Below are 18,864 nucleotides of genomic sequence, written 5' to 3'. Positions count from 1 at the left end.
CAGTATATATTTTCTAAATCACAACACCCACACATTTCCTTAGCCAAGAAGAAGTTTTCCTTCTATGGCTGCATATCTAAAATTAGCTTGAAGGTCAAATCTGAATAGAAATACCCTTGCCATTGAATGTGCTGGGAATGATTGGTGCAATGGGCTCAATTTTCCCATCGAAAACCTTCATTTATTTTTTTTTAAATAACAGTTGCTTTTACAATTAAACAGCCTGGAGAAAGGCAAAATGAGGCCCGCTGTATAAAATCGTCATCAATATTCTGCTTTCATTGCAAGGCTATTTTTATAGCCAACCATTTTAAAAGTAACAAGATGGATATAGTGAAGCTATAGTACAAATGATTCAGCAAGAAGCTTCAGAATAGCTGAGCTGAGCACCAGCATGTGAAAGAATGGCCTTAAAATTTGGAAGATGTTTGTATATGAAAGATCTACACAACGAAGAATTCTAAGTTAAGACGAGTATTGTTAAGAACAAATGAATAATCTAGGCCTAAAAATAGCTGCTTAACCTGTAGTTGTATTATGTGAGGACTAGGCAGCCTATACGGCACAAACGCAAAAGCACCGTCTTGCAAAAAGTGCATTTATCAGCCACAGTGTTTTATTGAGTGCTTTAATAATACAAGTGTACATCAACTGATCCACAGTCAAAAGTGGCAGGTCCCTAAGAAATTTACAAGCACTTTTCTTTTAAGTAAATCAAAATACATATTAATTTGTTCAACGCAATAGCCTTTTGTGTGGGAAACGGAAGGCTAGTGATAAACACAGTCTTAGTAATGCACAGTGATTCTTGATTTTAAGCTTTTATACAAAACTTGTTCCCAGTAGCATGCACCCACCATTAAAGACTTCAGTACAAAAAAATAACCCTAAACACTACATTTAAGTAGAAACGAGATATAATTCTGAATTTGTTTGTTTTCCCAAAAACCACATGAAAGAAAAAAAAAACACACAATACAAAGCTTTGTGACAAAGCTCTATACTATTACAGATCCAACATTCTTTGCACTGATAACCAAAATTCCCTGTCTACATTTGAGGGAAACAACTTTCAAGTTAACAGAACAAAAAACCCCCAAACAAATAAAAATAAAAATAAAAAACAAAAAGAAAGTAAGGACAACCTTTTGTCACAAAATGGTTCAAAATTTAATAAAAAATAAGAATGAAGGGAAGGGCTATTGATGCACTTAGTGAATGTGCTTGCACAGGTCCAGCAAATCCTAGAGGAGGTTCCTATGTGGCATATCGCTTGGTCCACTGTCTGGCCATTCTGTCATGCTCTGCTCTGTTAGTCATATACTGAGTGGCAATACTTCCAACCAGGGGGTCAGCTGAAAAGGAAACACAAACCATTAAATGCTTGTCAGCCTGGGAAGGATGAAAAAGCTATTCTCAGGTTCAGATTTATTCTGTTCTCTTGGCTTTAACTCTAAGAACAATGTGCCTATATATATTATTCTCATTTTGAAAACGCACGCATACAGGAGGAAAAGAACAAGAGGAAGGGGAAGAGCTGGCTGGGCAATTATTTATTAATTTTTGGTAGACATATGACTAGAACCATTCTCTAAAATTCTGCCTCATGAACAAATGTTCCAATAATTTCAGTTTGAGCTAAAAGTGGCAAGAAGAATTTCAGGTGATATGAATAAACATACTAAAAGTTCTTTAGTTATTGTATTAAACTTCCATGGGCAATGCATGAGGCAATGAGTACTATCTTCAAAGCAGGAAAAATTAATTCCAAACTTTGGGAACTGGCACTTAATTTGTGAGATCATTCTGAGTGCTCATATGGCCAGCATGCTGTATGATTCAGTCTTCTTTCGCTAATTCAGTATTTCGAAAAACAAGAAATAAACAGAAAAAGTCATTTTACATTAATCTAGATCTACAAATTACTTCCCAAACAATTAAATAAAACCAGCTAGCTCTCTAAGAAAAACAAACCAAGAAAAGACTTTCCCAGAAGAGACACCGTGCAATCAACATTTTTCTCAGGCAATATTTTTTTTTCTTCTGTTTAATGTAGATGAAATGCATGGAGATTTTTCTTTTTTGTGGGACCCATACTCTTGAGAGTTCTCCTGCAACAGTACGTTTCCTGAGACAGTATCACCACACCATGCAAGTTCAATAGCACTGATACCATTTTTTCCCTGACTTAGGCAAGATGCATATGATTTCTTATTAGAGGTAGTTAATAATCAGCTCTATAGTTGACTGAAGATGGTGCCATTGAACAATATGAATATCAGCTTCCCTGGTACAGTCATAATCTGAGTGTTGTGTTTGTGCAGCATTATTAACCACCGAGATTCCCGGAGCGAGATGTCAGGCTGTCTGCAAAGCAGAGTAAATCTGGGCTATTTTGTTTGTTTGATGGTAAGCGTTTATGATAGGATAAATACATTGCTTTAGCCAAAAATCAATTGATTGGCTTACTGCCAACAGTACTGAATATTAGTGGATAATATCTGATGAAAAAAAAAATCTTTTGCTTTGAATATGTACCCTGCACTTTCAGGAAGAGCCTGTGGTTTGAATCCTAAATTTGCACCTTCTAAATTAGTAAGGCAAGTTACCACTGCAGCTATGGCATGCTAAGTCCCCGTAGTCTCAGTCCTGCAAGCACTTACTGCATATGCTTAACTTCAATATCTTAATATATCCAGAGGAGGTCATCGAGGCCTGGACTTTGCTATTTTTACACATATGAGTGTCAAAGAGGTATAGCTGAGCTAAGATCCATTAAAAAAGTTTCAGAATAGAAAGTATATAACCTTTAGCTCCTCAGACAAGGAGAAGAACTATATGGGGGGTTACTGGAAGGATTTTGGCCTGTGCAGATGGGAGGCTGACACTCTACTGGTGTTTAAGGAGTGCAAAGTTTTCACGGCTAGAAATAAGTTTGAGAAGAACTGTAAATGAGCAACTTGGGTAATGGGAAAGGGCAAAACTTCTCTTGGCAAAAAATTAGGGAATAGCCTGAGGGAAACCTTATCACAGTGGCTGTAAAGCTCAGGGATGAGTCTGACAGCACTGCACCAACCTCCCACACCCTCCTGCATGAAGAAACACTTCCTCACAACTAGAGAAAGAAGGAGACTAAGGGTGGAACTCAAAAGGAATCCTTGGAGCAAAATGTAATGACTTTGTTGCTTTTGGTGCTGTTGGGAAAGGTGAGGTGTGTTTTGGCCTCTGGAGCAGCTGATGTTGACTGCCTGCAAAGATGTCATGGCGTAGTCATCTGGAACACAGCAAGTACTATCTCAATAACATATATCTTCAGAAGTATTTGGGAAGTACAGGTTCCTTCTGTTACCTCCTCCTGGCATGGGAGGGTGGCTACTTTCTGTTGTGGTGGCTGAATCAGCAAGAGCTGTTCTTGCCATGGAAGTGGGGAAATCACTTGAAACCCAGTAATGTGAGACACAATGGGTTGTGTCTCCTGTGGAAAGAATTCCCAGATCCGTGTGTTGATGATGTCCTCCATATCGCTGAAGTGAAGATGGTGGTTCCCTACCACATGTGTGTGAGGGGAAGAAGGAAGGGAATGAAGCAGCCTGAGGAAAGATGATTTTTTTTTGCTAAAGCAGTAACTGTGTGCAGTACTTTAAAATACTGTCTAAATTCATGTTTTGGTGATGATGCTGGCTGTGAAGACAAAGAAATATTTAGCTGTAAGCCTTTGTCTTTTTGTGTTTTGTTTTGTATTTGGGGAAGGAGTGGAGGTGACAGGTGACTACCTGCAAGATGTTTGAGGTCTATCTAACTTTTGCTGGAGGTGTGTAAATTCCCACCAAGAGAGTGGTCTGTGAATCAACTATCATCTTGGGGTGTATGCCTTGAGTCAGGGCCTCCTCCACTAGCACCTGCCTGTGTGAAGCAGGAGTGCTGATGTAAGGAGCAGTACTTGCCTGCCCTACCATGGGCAGGACCAGCAGCACCCACAGCCAGCTGTGGACTGGACGCTGCTAGAAGTTGCTCTCAGTAATAGCAGAAATAACATTGTTCTTTGCAATTTGGCAGCTTGTCTATACATTTTATTGCTTACAACAACGTTGAATAAAAGAACAAAACCACAGTCTGGCAAATTCACTTGCTAGTTTGAGATCCCAAGCTGAAAGAACGGACAAATACTTCTTGCCAGAGAGGCTCCTAAGTCACATCTCTGCCAGAGGGTCTTGAGTTGTGTTGTCATTACTTGTGAGGACTTTAATAAGGACTCTTTAACAGGTGTTGTAAGAGCCAGCTTATTTTAGCAGTTCCTATGAAGCCATAAAACCATCAGGAGGCACAACGGCTTTGTTTGGGAAGTCAAGACAACTGGTGAGGAGGAAACTTTTCACTTTAGATCAGTCACCCAACTAGTGTCACACTGACCAAGTTGATACAGACTGCATTTGTGCTGGTGGACATATGGATGGTGTGTGAACCCCAGACATGCAAATGGTCTTGTTTTGCACCTGCATGAAGATGGGCATCTTTAGGCCCAAGCCACATTGTCCCTGCTGGAGGAGGCAGCTGGGCAGCAGACCCAAAGAGACATCTCTCACCACTTAGTGAGTCATGAGTTACCATCTCTATGTAGTTCATGGCAACAGGCCATAAAATGAAATTTATCAGATAAACAAAAGCAGCTTAATTAAAATAATATTGAAGATTTCATCCTCAACACACACAGCCTATGCCCATAGTGTTCAAGTCCTACAAAAGACCGAAGAAGAGGAAGAAAGGATAGTACCCATTTGCCCTCTCTACAAACTGGCTAATGGCTGGTTCTCAGCTGGGCTACATAGCACAAGGAGCATTATGAAATCATCATTAGTAGGGCCAAAGACGTAGTTATAAAACAACTGCTGCATAAACTATCCAACTGAAAGATGAAAAGGAATACTGGATCTCAAAACTCAGAATTACTTTTCCCATGTTTCCATTTCTCATTACTGTAAACCTGTTTCTTATTTTCCATTTGTATATAACTGTGGTTTTATTCTCAATGTTAGAAATTTGTTTGCATAACTAGTAAACCACTTTTTTTTTTTTTAAGAAGTAGTGTGATTCATCAGTGAATCAGGGTTCATTTCAGAAATCTACTCCCAGTGGGGCTTTGTCCAAATGTCAGTGAAAACCAGGGGTTCAGAATATAAAGAAATGTGTTGTCAGAAGGACCTAGTGAAATAAATGACAATAAAGCCACAATAAATTACTAATAAGAACAGCACAATTAAGCCATATTCCAAATGCTATAAATTAAGGCAAAAACAGAACAAAAATTGTTATGGAGAACACTGTCACACATACAGTCTCAGGCAATGCCACTCTTGGAAACATGGGCAATGAACCCATTCAAACCATGGGCAACTGTTGGGACCTCTCAGATCACCATGCCTGGCTTGAGAGCTGGTGTGGCCATGGTGTGACACCTTCCACACACAGCTTCCCCTCTGTCCTGTGGCCAAACAGGGACACACCAGCAGAGTGCTGGATATTTGGGAACCTGGGACAACAAAGAGCAATCGTGTGCTGCACGTGGTGGGGAGAAGAGCTGGGGTAGATGAATTCCTGTCTCGCTTCCGTGGTTGGATGTGCTGCCCTGCAATGACTTGTCATCTTCTTTTGCAGCCACTTAATATGACTGTATAAGGAAGAACATTTGTATCTCATATCTGTTGTATGGCTAATCAAATTTACAGCCCAATTCTGGGGAGTTAATGCTATTGGGGATTTGGATGAGCTGAGGTTTGGTCATTACAAAATTTCAGCTGTGCTTAATGCTAGTTACACTGCTTTATCATTTGGAAGACAGACTATAATTCTTCTTTAAAACTACTTTTCCCCCAAATAAATGAAAATATATTGCTACACTGTATTTTTCTCTGCTTGTATTTTTACAGCTATTTCTATGTCAGCAAATAGCAATTTCAGAGCAGAATTCATCTCCTGGGCTTTCCAATGCTCTTTTAAAAATACAGCAAACATACTCTAGTGAAATAAAAAACGGAGATAGTGTATTTAACAGCTTGATTTCAATGTGCCTTCTCCATCAGCCACATGATATGCAATGAAATTCAATTGGTAGTGCCAACACGGTTAACGAGACACACATTTAGACTTAAAATGCATATTATGGGTGTTTGTATGCATTATATATATTTATTATATAAATATATTATATATATATTTATGAGCATTTATAAAATAGAATAATATTTCTATTGCAGCATTTTACAGTTTTAACAGAGAACAGCTGATGGAGCCAGTTATTACACCATCAGAAATGAGTTCTCAGAAAGATTTCTGGATCACCTTAAAAACTAAAAACCACAGTCCTATAAAAATCTTGTAATTTCTTTAGCCAAATATTTGAAATATATATATATATATATATTATTTATTTTTTTTGGTTTGGTTTAGATTCAGCTCTGTATCAGGGGGAATTTTGAAGAGTTGGCCTCCAGCTGATGAAGCAGAATTAAACTGGAAGAATTTCCAAAGGTTAGCTGCAACTTGAAAGGTCTTACTCTGTCTCTTGAGCCATATACTACTCCTTTCTCATAGCTATGAGAGGCATCCCATTGAGAGGCTCTATGGAACTACTTGTACGTACTGAAACATCAGTCACCAAAAGTTAAATCTGCTTTCCTTTCTTTGAACCAGTTGTGTGAAAAAAAAATTAAAAAAAGCTTTTTTTTTAAATTTTTATTATTATTTTTTTTATCTCTTTGGACTTCAGTTACATGTTTAGAAGAGATTTTGATTTTTGGAATACTGATTGATTTTTTAGGGCTCTTTCCATGTATTCTGCTGTGCTGCTATTTGAATTAAAAAAATTGGGAGTGCTTGCTTTTTCAAACTCTTCTAAGGAAAAGTGCAGGTGCTCCGTATGTCACCTCCTGTATAGCAGCCTTGGAATCATCTTTATATAGCAGCATAGGCAGGATTGGTTACCCAGAAATGAACCTCCACCAAATTAAATTTAATATTTTTAATAACTACATTTTGTTTGGTGATTTCAGTGCAAATAGCAGTGCAGGACAGTATATATTCCCACATTGGCTTGCAGTGAAAACCAAGTTTTCTGAATCCAATTGTTGTGGTTTTTAATATTGTACCAATGTTTAAGAAATAGGTCCCAAAAGCCAAACTAAAAAAGAAAAAAAAAAAGATTGGGGAAAAAAGCAGAAACTAATAATTCCCTATAACACCAGTTTTCTTAACAGCAAATGCTGGCAGCTGTATACACACCAAAAATATCTTTGAACTTAATTTTAAAAATTAAATTTTGTATCTATTTATATTCTCATGTTATTTTCAGTGACATCCTGGCTAGTCTTATAGGAAGACCAGCCAGTGAAAACTGAAGTCAAAAGCAATGCGAGACATGCTGCACCAAATATGTCATCGAACAATTTAATACTCCAAGAGGAAGGGATTAAGAAAAGATGAATTGTTTGTGAGTAATTTTATTTATAGTGTCACTTTGCCTTAGGAAGTTTCCACAGTTTGCCACATGTCACCTATTTTAAACTTAATGAACTCCTAGAAGACCATGTCAAGGATACTGTGTGTCTTGATGTGGAAAATGAGGTATGTGAAATGCATCATAGGATCCTTCAGTGATCTTATAGTGGCAGTGCTGCTCTTTCTCTTGCTATCATTAATAATAATGCACAGGCTAAGTAATTCTTTGGAGGCAAAGGCAGGTGAAGTGGCACACTGAATTACTCCACTAACCTTTCACCTTTGAAAACAGTGCTCAAAAATCAGGGCACGAGTGAAAACGAGTACAGCGTGGCACTAATCCCTGTTTGTGCAGCAATAAAACTAGCCTCGCAGTTGGAAGTCTGATCAACACGCGCTTATGAACTGGAACAACAGAATGATTCAAGCCAGAACAAAGAGCAGTAGCGGGGCTCTGGATTGCTTTACACACCCTACAAGCAGAAACACAATTTATTCCTGGCCTTCATAAAATCACAGTTCCAACTATCCAAAGATAATGTATTTATCCATCTATGAGGCTCTTTGAAAATTGTACTGAAGAAAGATGAAGTGATCAATAAACACTATAAAAAGCAAAACAAATAAAATGGATTGTTTCAGTAAAGAAAAAAAAAGTGGTCCTTAGAGGAGAAAGGAACAAATTCTAGAAAGTCAGTGAAGTTATTATCCATTTTAGCAATTACAGCTTAGAGCAGAAATCATATGATATGGAGTGTAACAAACTCTGCTTCTTGTTTCGGGAACTAGTTGTGCAGATTTGGCTGGCCACAGCTCAACACTCAACAGAATACTTCTGATATATATAGGCTACGTCAGTGTACTAAAACATCAAAATACGCCTGCTGGAATTGCTTTAGAGCTCATGTACCTCATTAGTCTCTCTATTATAGCTGACATGGCTTTGGTGAAGTGGACAACCATATGACCTTGTGCTTACACAGAGCCAAGGACTTTTCTGCTGGGGATGCCCAAGGAGCTGGGAGGAGACAGGACAGGACAGCTGACCCAAACTGGCCAAAGGGGTGTCCCACACCATGTGGCATTGTGCTGAACAGTAGAAGTGGGGGAGAATTGGCTGGGGGGCAGGGGAGAAGCTGCTGCTCAGGGTCTGGCTGCTGCTCAGGGTCTGGCTGGGCATCAGTCATCACGTGGTGAACAACTGCATTGCACATCACTTGCTTTGTATATTATAATTACAATTATAATTATAATCATAATTATTATTGTTATTATCATCATCATAATCTCTTCCTTTATTGTCCTATTAAACTGTCTTTACCTCAATCCATGAGTTTTTACCTTTTCTTAATTTCATTTTTCTGATTCTCTCCCCCATCCCACTTTGGGGTGGGGGGAGTGATTGAACGGCTATGTGGTGCCTGCCAGGTTAAACCATAACAGTCCTTCAAGGGTTCTTCCCACAAAAGAAAAATAATGAGAGATTCAGTAAGATATCCTTTGACATATTCTTCTTAGATACAAAGTGATCTAACGTATTGGTGTCAGAAGAAACAAAGACTGACTTTGTTATGTCACTTCTCAGTTTCAAATGAAACCCAGGACTGTCTTTCCAGGAATAACATGGGAAAAAAGGAAATACAGGGCAGATGTTGAAGAACCTGAGACACGGTCTCAGCAGATCTGAACATTTACACTCATCACCTCCGCAGTTAGGGAACTAAGTGAAAACCGTGCTATATAAAATAGCTTGGAGACTGTATAAAGCCTAAGTTTTCAAAAACGGCTTTTTCCCTAGATAGGAAAGCTAGCCTAGTCGTCACTGTGCTAACACAGCGATAAAGGAGACTTATGATCTTTCATAAGGCTTCCTATAAAGTTGTATTCACCAGTACATCCCATAGGCATGGTCACCCAATCATCCAGTTCTTGGCTACCCCTGTAGCTATACACATAAAACCTTTTTTCCTGGGGGAGACCAGGGTAGGTGCAGGAGGAGAAAGGGAATATGATACAGAATGGAGGATCCTGAGGTCTCTTTCTGTTGTACAGCCAGGGTACGTGTCTGGGCAGGTAAGCAGGGGAGCAGTCATGTCACACTGCTTGCAAGGAGTGAAATTCTGGAGTGCCTCAAGGTCTTCATGGTTTGCAAGTAGTCATGATGACCCTAAGAAAGTTAAGTGGTCATACAGTGGTGACTTAATTTCCCATCTGTAAAAGTGAGCTAATGCTTCTCCATCACACAGAATATTCTGAGAATATATACACTATATAAATATATATATATATATATGTATATATGTATATATATATATACATACACACACACACTTGCAAGCTATCTGGCTACTGTGGTAAATGTGTCTGTATAGATGTGTCATAAAGAGACTGTACACCATGACTTGATTCTAAATTTTGAGCTCTGTGGAATTGTCAGAAACACATCTGACTTCTGTTAGTTCATATAGCGACTGGAGGAGTTGTTACACAAATATTAAGGCATATATGAGTTGTTTCCAATGTCCAAACTGATGTCTGGAGGAAAATGTTACCTATCTTCAAAAATAAAATAGTTCTGCAAATCCGGTTTAGAAAACATCCATTTACTAAAACATTTTGGATATATGGAAGGAGAAATTCATCCCTCTCTCTAGACTTGCATTTGATTGCTGTCAGGCTACCTACCACAGATCTGTGTGAAATATGAGGCTGCCTCACAAAAAGATGTTTCAGAAATAAGGAGTATTATCTGGCCCAATTTTATTAACATGGCTCTTAAAGGAAAGCTCTGGCAGTGATTCATCTCTGTATCTTGCCAAGGGAAATCATTCTTGTCATTTTTTTTTTTCTGTCTGCAGTTTTTAGCAGGGTTTCTATAAACTTCAGGGACTGGCTGGGAGTTAGCTGAGGCAATCATGGATCAACGAGGCACAGTGTACCGATCCTGAAGAGTTGTCTTTAATTAAGGAAGAACATGCACCTATTAGAAGTGCTATCATGCTGGAACAATTAAAGTTCTGAAATAACACCCTTTCCTTTGATGCTTGGATGCATTTCAAAATTAAAAGCATGGATACACTAGTGAAGTATCTGTTCACAACAACGAATTTGATTGAGAAACAGTCATTGTCATTAGGAAAAAAAAATTACTAAAAAAGTTTTAGCAACTAAGAAGCTGATATGGAAGACATTACATGGCACATGGCTTGATAAAAATTCAGCAAATACATTATAACAATATGCATTCACTTCATGGAAGATCACTGAGTAGGTAATAAGGAAATTACTCAAAATGTTGTCAAACAACCAAAATGCTAAGATCCATACTGTAACTGGCACTTATCCATAGGCTGATGACTATATTTTCAGAAACAAAACAAAACAAAACAAAACAAAACAAAACAAAACCAACCTGTGGATGTTTATTTTTGTCTCAAGATTTACTGAAGGAGAGAGAGGTATTCCATATGAATACCAGTGTGTTTAAAATTTATTTCTTTTAAAGAAAAAATAACATATTTTTTTTCTGGATTTATCTCTTCTCACTTCCCACTAATTACCATCTCAGAGGAAAGGGGTGACCTGCTTTGTATACTGTCAGACATCCCATAACTACAGGCATCAAATGTAGATTTGAAACTGCAAGAAACCAGTTGGTCCAACAGGATCCATCTACTGTGTGGATTTTCAGGGGACAGGGAGGGGTGCAAATATTACTGTATAGGTACTGCATTGTCTGGTCTTTTGGTTGAATTTTGGTGCTGAGAGGAAAATGAGTCCCAAAGGTATCTTCACTTTTAAGAGAAGGGTTTGAATGTGAGCAATACCAAAATCTTCAACTCTGACACATCAGGGTCATTTGAGGTCAGACACAGAAGTCATCTGAATCCTACTCTTGAATCTATCCCTTTGTTCCTTTACTGCAATTAATCCAGGGAGTAACTAGAAAAGCCTGCACACATTATGAATGCTGCTTATTTTGGTTTAATCTGATTTTCTCTTTCTCGTCCTTATAAATCTTGTTATTAATTCAACTCATTTAAATCCAAAACTGTTATTAGGAATCCCATACAGAATGTCAAAGGAATACAAGAGGCTTTTACTTACAAAGAGGAGGGTTGGTGAAGAATTTTAGTCCTATTAATACCAATAGGACTCTCTTTTCATAGTCCACGGCCTGAAATCCCTTGGGAAGTTGAACATCCCTTGGAACAGGAATAGGAACTTTGGTGTGCCTTGCATTAGCGCACCTCTTACTGTTTTCCAGTAACTCAAAAATAGTCTGGCCTCTTATTTTAACTATTTACACTGAACTATTTAAGCTGCCTATTTTTCCCTTCTTCCCAGGGAACATGTGGAAGGAGGTTGCACCACGAGGCAGTGGCAGGAAAATGCCTGGAAATGACCATGTGGTGCTTAGGGACATGGTTTAGTGGTAGACTTGGCTGTGTTGGGTTAATGGTTGGACTTATAGGTCTTCTCCAACCTAAATGATTCTATGTTCAGAGGTTTTGTAGCCATGGCCCAGATGGGTTTTTAATGGAGCAGACTTCTTAGGGCTTTTAAGGACTGCAGGCACAGGTCATTTGAGCCAGGTTGCTTGATGGCATGTTGAGACTGTACCTCATGCTTGCCATCTGTATCTGTGGCTCACGCTATCCTAGGGGAGGCATTCCAAAATGTTACTGTGCTGTGAATATATAAAATACAGGTGCCTTTTCAGCAGAGTATGAGACAGGGGTCTGTGGAGTCAGTGACATGTGACACTTGACAGGTTTCTGACAGTCCAGAGTGGTGAACTTTGATCCCTTGGGTGCTGCAGAATATAGAGCAACAATGTCCTACCAAAAGATGCATCCAAGGAAGATGCTTGTAGTAGTGCATAGTGGCTCAATAAAGCATGAAAAGTGGGGTACCATCCTGAATATTTACACAGGCTAGTTATAGCAGTACTTCTGGAGATACTGAGTACTCAGGTGACATGGAGTACTGCAGAACAGGAGCAGGGTGGTGCCAGCTCTGGCAATGAGGAATCAGCAGGTGAGTGTGAAAATAACCTAATTTTAGTAACCAAATGGACTATCCAATTCTAAATTAACTTCTGAACATGAATATAATTAAGCTTAATTAAGAACAAGTTCTAATAGGACTAGAAGGAAAAACAGGTTAAACAAAATAATTAGCATTCATCATGCAGGCAGATTTGACTCCTGGATTAGTTGCAATGAAGTTACATGGCAACCCTGAATGAAGATGGAATTTATGACATTTACAGTGATAATTTTATATTTAGTAACAGGTAAAATAACTTTCACTGGATATCCTATCTTTCCTGTGTGAGGGATCATACTGACTCCATTGTCATGCCTGGCTAAATGATCGTCAATTTGTCAAGGGATTTCAGGCATCGGCCTATAAAGTGCTAAGACTGATCTGTAGGAAAAAATGTACAAGGTAGAGATAAAAAGGACATGGAAGGTCATGAGGGCATTCCTTCTGCTAGTTTAATATTGTGTTTTAAAGTTATTTCTAGTTCTATGCCACTTTATCTAATCCGCATTATAAAAACCATGTGATGAGGATTTCAGCCCTCGAGAATTCTCCAAAATCTAATTCATCTTAAAGTTGCAAAATGCTCCGATCCACAGAAGGGCCTTTTTTTTTTTTTTCTCTACACCTTGTGCTGATGGAACATTCTACAATTTATTAATCAAAGTTCTATTTCTGTGTCCCATATGAACACAAAATCTTACATTACAGCCCATCTTTAGGTTTGCTATTTAAGTAACTGTCGCCTACTCCGATTAATGCACCTGAACTTAATTTGCTATGAAAATAGGGATTCCGAAACACACACTGCATATAATTTGACTTATTTCTTGCCTTTGATGGATCTGCAAAACCGTGAAAAAAAAAAAAAAACACAAAAAACTGTTTTCTCCTCCCCTGATGAATAATGTAGAAAATTAGCCATGCAAAATACAAAAAGACATATCTTGCAGTAGTGTAAATCATCTTTAAAGGTAGAATCTGAACGACTCAGGAATGCTAATTTCTGAAATCCTACTCAAGGAAGTGAGAGACTAAATGATTTAATAGCTAGTTTATTTACACCCAGGATTACAAATATTGTTTTAGTTTAGTCAGGACTGACTCTACATTCTTGTGAATCTGCTAAAGAGCCAAATTTAGCAAGCTTCTTTTCAGTAACTTAGAAAATATGCAATGGTGTGATTTCTACGGTGAAACAAGAATAACTGTATTTTAAGAACAGGATGAAGTAGCCTTAAAATAGTTGTGCTAATTAGTGTCCTGAAGGTGGCTCATAGGCAGTTAGAAATATACAGTAATACATTTAAAATTCTGCCCTTGCCTTCGTGTAAGAAAAGGTACATCGGGAAAACAAACAAGAAAACAAACAAAACACAAACAAAAACCAACACAATAAAATTGAATGAAGTCTGCTTGAAATATCTGGGGTAAGATATCGAGCAGGAGTGATGCCAATTTGTTCCAGCTGAGATTTCATCTATTTGTACTAACTGAAATAATGAATATTAGATAAAATTATTATGAGATTAGAGAATTAAGTGTAGGGATACAGATAAAATATGATGTCTCACATTACTTACTTTCTAGTCTTAATTATTTTTCTCTTATATATATACAGTTCTATTAGTGAGAAAATATATCCATTAAGGAAACAAGAATAATTTTCATGAGTGGAAATAGAATTGTCTAAGCCAGTGTAATTGGGAATATGTCTGCATTGGCTAGACAAAATCTGCATGAAACAAAGAAAATACACATGATGAGGACTTTATATTTTATATATATGAAATAACTGCTTTATCTAAACCCTTTACCTGGTAAAACATTTAACATTGATGACTTCTCTTGGTCTTGGTTTGCACAAAGATTTACTATGGGTATGCATTAAATGACCTGTCTTCTCTCTAAGGTAATACCATAAGAAATCTCCATTGGCATTATTTTAAGTTACATATGTTTATTGGCAAGAAAACATATTGTAAACTTTTGTATTTTTAACATTTACCACTCATACATTTTTACAAGTACTTCTAATTTAATGATGGCTAAAGTCCATTTACATTTATTTATTGATACAGATGTACAAGCCTCTTTATTTATTCTGGATTTTATTCAATCTCTGATTTAATCAAATGCCATTGATGGCTGGGTATTATTATATCTGAAGTTCAATTTTTCTCACATTGCCTTAAGTAGAGAAAAAAACAAAACACAATAGGAGTAGGAAATTTATTGAAAAGGACAAGAAATAATTAGCAGCATTGTCAGACCTTTCACATTTAAGGAATGATTAAATCTAAGCTTATTTTGCTTAGAAAAAAAAAAAAAGACTGAAGAAAAAATGTGACAGGTACTTTTATAAAGAGATTATTAAAAAGAAATGGTCTTGCTGATCTTTTCCATAGTGAGAAAAGAACACAAACAAAAACAAATCAACACATTTAAATAAAGTTAAAAGGAAGTAGATGTTTCATACATGAAATAGTTGAACACATACAAGAGTACAGTGTAGGAATACTAGGAGGTAATTTAGAAAAATTAAGAAAGGATTAGGAAGCATACTAGTCATGGCACCACCTAAATTACCACTGCTAAGGCTTTTACTGCTCATGCTACATCACATAATCTGATCATTAGCTGAGGTTAGGAGGGAATTTCCTCTCAAATATTATGTATGAGTGAAGTGCTTTGAGGGAATTTTACACTTTTCACTGAACCACTGAGCAATGAGCAGTTGCAGGCAACATACCTACTGAATGGCACATGACTTTTTTTGCTCGAGAATGGCTATACTCTTCCTTTTAACCATCATTCTTTGAAGAGTTACAGATACTCCAGATTAAAAAAAAGATAGGCTAAGAGCATGTGTGACAGGTATCTGGAGCTATAGCTAATGACTTTAGACATCACAAAATCCAGATTGCACATTTTATTTTTAAAAACTAAGCTCTGCCATTTACATTCTATAGTACATAAAATCACCAATATTGTTATGCAGTTAACTCCAGTCACATTGCAGAGAAAAATATACTTAAACAGATTGCAGACTTCTGAAAGTGCATGTTTAAACTAAATATTTCTAAACAACCTTATTTCTGTAGTAGTGCTAATCTTTTTAACGATGTCTTGTGAGTTTTGAACAGTATAATTCTCAACACATGAAATGCCTCTATGCCCCTGAACAACGCTCTTCTACCCATAAGGTGTTGTCAGTATGTAACTGAAAAGAGCAAAGATTTAGGCCAACATAAACAGCAATCCTGATCCAAGCCTCCTCCCTCTGCATGCATAATTAGGAGATATTCCAAGACATATTTTCCTGAGAAATACTAAAAGGATGACAGTTCACAAATGTTTTTCCTGCTGTTATAATAATCCCCACAGTCATGGGTTCATGTTGTGGGGACTTGGTCCATTGATAGGAACAAAATCTCATAACATTTTTATCACCTCTTTATGGCCAAGCAAATTAATTCTCTTTTAATGCTTATCTATGCATAATTTTCATAATGTGCTGCTGCATTGCTTGCATTTATGTATGATTAATTTCACTTTCATATGTTACGTCCACAGAGTTTAAAACATACAGGTGTGCATGTCTGCAAATACATAAAGACCAGATGTGCAACAAGTCTGTAGTTTCCTGACTGTACAGAGTCCCTAGAGGCACTTGAGATACCAATATCTCCCCTGGGAGTACTGAAAAAACTGCTGCTTGTGTGCCTGCATCTTTAGGTGCATAAATTTCTTCAACATATTGGTGCTGTGTGTCCAGCTCATAAGGTGAGAAACTGTATGTGAATAAAACCATAGAATAGCAATTAGTGCAGTATACATACATGTAGTATATATACTATAGTATGGTAGAGACAGCACAGCACAATATCTTTTAAAAGGTATGGAAAGAGAAAGCAATGATAGACTAGAATTTGTAAATACCAGCTCCAGGACATACGATACAATCAGTCCACACATGGACAAATTACTTCAATAGATATTCATCAGGTTCAATGGAAATGGCATGGGAATTTGAAGTATTTGAAGACAAATAGGTACTTACTGGCAAAAAGAGCCAGAAAGAGCCACGAGCTTTGCTCATATGAATGAAATAGATGTTGATGCGTTTTTCCCAAGGCAATCCTGACTTGGATGTTGTCATTCTGCAGTCACAGAGAGCAGAACTAAAATGATCACTTTTGTGTTTCATTTTCTTTTCATGCTATGTCAGGACAACTTACTAGGATGGCCTTTACGTGAAAGTCAGCCACGTGTACCCATCCACTCTGCTTATAATCCAGTAGTGCCAATATAGCAGAGACCACACTTGACCTTTGTGTTTGTTAAGGAAAAGCCTCAGGAGTGAGCTAAATCCGTTTGGAGACATCCCAAGGTAGAGATTTTAAAAAGGACAGAAAGGTTACATCGCAACTTAGAATCACATAATAACATTACTCCATGAGGTGATTCCTAACTGTTCTAACTTTTGTTTGCCATCTCTTATTTGTTGCCATGTTTGAGTGACAAGGCATAGATTTTGTGCTGCTCAAGATACAAAAAGATCATTTTCCATTGTGCTGAAACAGCCAAGAAACCATCCCATTTCCTGACAGTATACAAACTCTGAAGAAAAGGGAAAAATAGCTCCAAGCTGAAGAATATAAATAATCTCAGACAACAGAGCAATTTCATTGTTTACACAACCCTCTGCTGCTTACAAACGGGATATATGGAAAAACGAGGTTATTTTGTTGTAAATCTGATAGTACTGTACTATGACAGTGCAACTGGTAGCCTGTGGGTGCCAGAGAAGAATCAAAGCACCAGTGGTTAGCCAGCCTAATAAAATTGACCAAATTAAATATTATTTTGCCAATTTCTAAGAATTTCATTCATTATTCAGAATATTCATCACACTTGACTGATGTACTCAAACATGTTTTGGATTATTGCACAAGGAGTATTTATGATTTTCCTGTTTTCTGTATGTCTTGACAAAAATATTCTAAAAGAAAATGACTTTCCATTACAAAGAAGTGGAAAATATATTTGGGTACAGGGAAGACTAGAAATCCTTTTAATTACCTGAACAAAGCTGTTAAGCTGCTAAATGGGAAGGAGGAAAAAATCAGATTTGATTCCGAAGTAAAGATTTTTGATAGTAGCAAAATGTGCAGATTATGCCTTTAAGGGAAAATATTACAGGAATGAGGAAAATGAGAAGTGGCTCATCCCTTAAACTTGCTGTCATCCAGAGTTTCTAAACTCACTTCACAACTTGGGGTGAGGGGAAAAGAAGGAATGATAACTGGAAAGCCTAAAAAATTGTAGAAGGAACATCTGACATGAACCGGCACTGACAGAAAGCAGCCTCTGCTATGGAGAAGCACCAGATGAGGACAAATATCATGCGTGCTTCCTCTTAGGTCTAGATGTATAGAAGAAGAGAAGAAAGAACAGAGAACTCTGGCCTGCCGAGGGGCATGGACCTGTTCCTCATTACCCAGGGCTGGGTAGCTATTTTAGAGTTAGGACATGGAAGCCAAACAGCAGAGTTGTGACCACAAGTCAGCCAAATCCTCACTTGGAGCCAAACACTCCAGCATGGAACAGATTTTGGTTTTACAGCTATGTTACATTTTCCTTTATTAAGCTGCCTTAGATTTATTTTTAAACTTTTTTTTTTTTCTTCCTTTTTTGGACAGGCTAGTGCTTTCAGGTCTCTCAGTAATTCTGGAAATAGATCTTTTTATTGATACAGTGGATACCTATTAGCCTGTTAAAATGCATGGTGGTATGGCTGGAGCTTATCAGCTGAGAAAACAGCTGTTCCTGTGTTCTTGTGGAATCTAAAGCACTGACAGATGCTCACTTTATAAGTGGCCACAGTGGTTTTGGATGTTACTGCCCCTGTACCAGGGGTGATCACCCTAAAGCAGCATCAGAAGGGAACATGTCCAGGGGCATCAAGTCGAAGGCTGGCAGCCAAGCCCAACATCTCAGCGGATGGGTTTTCCTGAGAGGGTTCACATGAACCCACTTCTCCATGCTGGAGATGGGACAAGGCCCAGTTCACGGGTGCTGCGGGTGGCAGTGAGGGACCTCCTCAATCAGCTGATCCACATGGGCCAGTGCCAACATACCCCCATATACTACGAGGTAGTGAGGAAGGAATTGTTACAATCACTTAGGTGAGGCTTGGTTTTCCCAAACCCTACCACAAATTCAGAACGTAAGCTCCCAGAACTACCTAGAAGCAAGTTTGTCCGCAGGCACTGGGCCCAGTGCTAGGCACACAGCCATGCATCATGGCTAGAGCCCTCC

The 18,864-nt window shown here is 37.9% G+C and overlaps 1 protein-coding gene across 1 annotated transcript in view; it reads right to left on the bottom strand.

Annotated features, from left to right (window-relative positions):
• Nucleotides 1-430: 430 nt before the first annotated feature.
• The window catches only part of LOC309874940 (ubiquitin-conjugating enzyme E2 E2), a 212,912-nt gene continuing 194,478 nt past the window's right edge, over nt 431-18,864 (bottom strand). The window contains exon 6 of the mRNA XM_082753757.1: nt 431-1,355. Coding sequence (XP_082609883.1) covers nt 1,258-1,355 — 98 coding nt within the window. The 3' untranslated portion in view covers nt 431-1,257. The remainder of the gene's footprint in view (nt 1,356-18,864) is intronic.

Source organism: Aythya marila, assembly GCF_965140915.1.
Source record: "Aythya marila genome assembly, chromosome: 2".
Classification (NCBI taxonomy): Eukaryota; Metazoa; Chordata; class Aves; order Anseriformes; family Anatidae; genus Aythya; species Aythya marila.
Note: the sequence above shows the minus strand (reverse complement) of the source record. Positions and strands in the feature narration are given on the sequence as shown.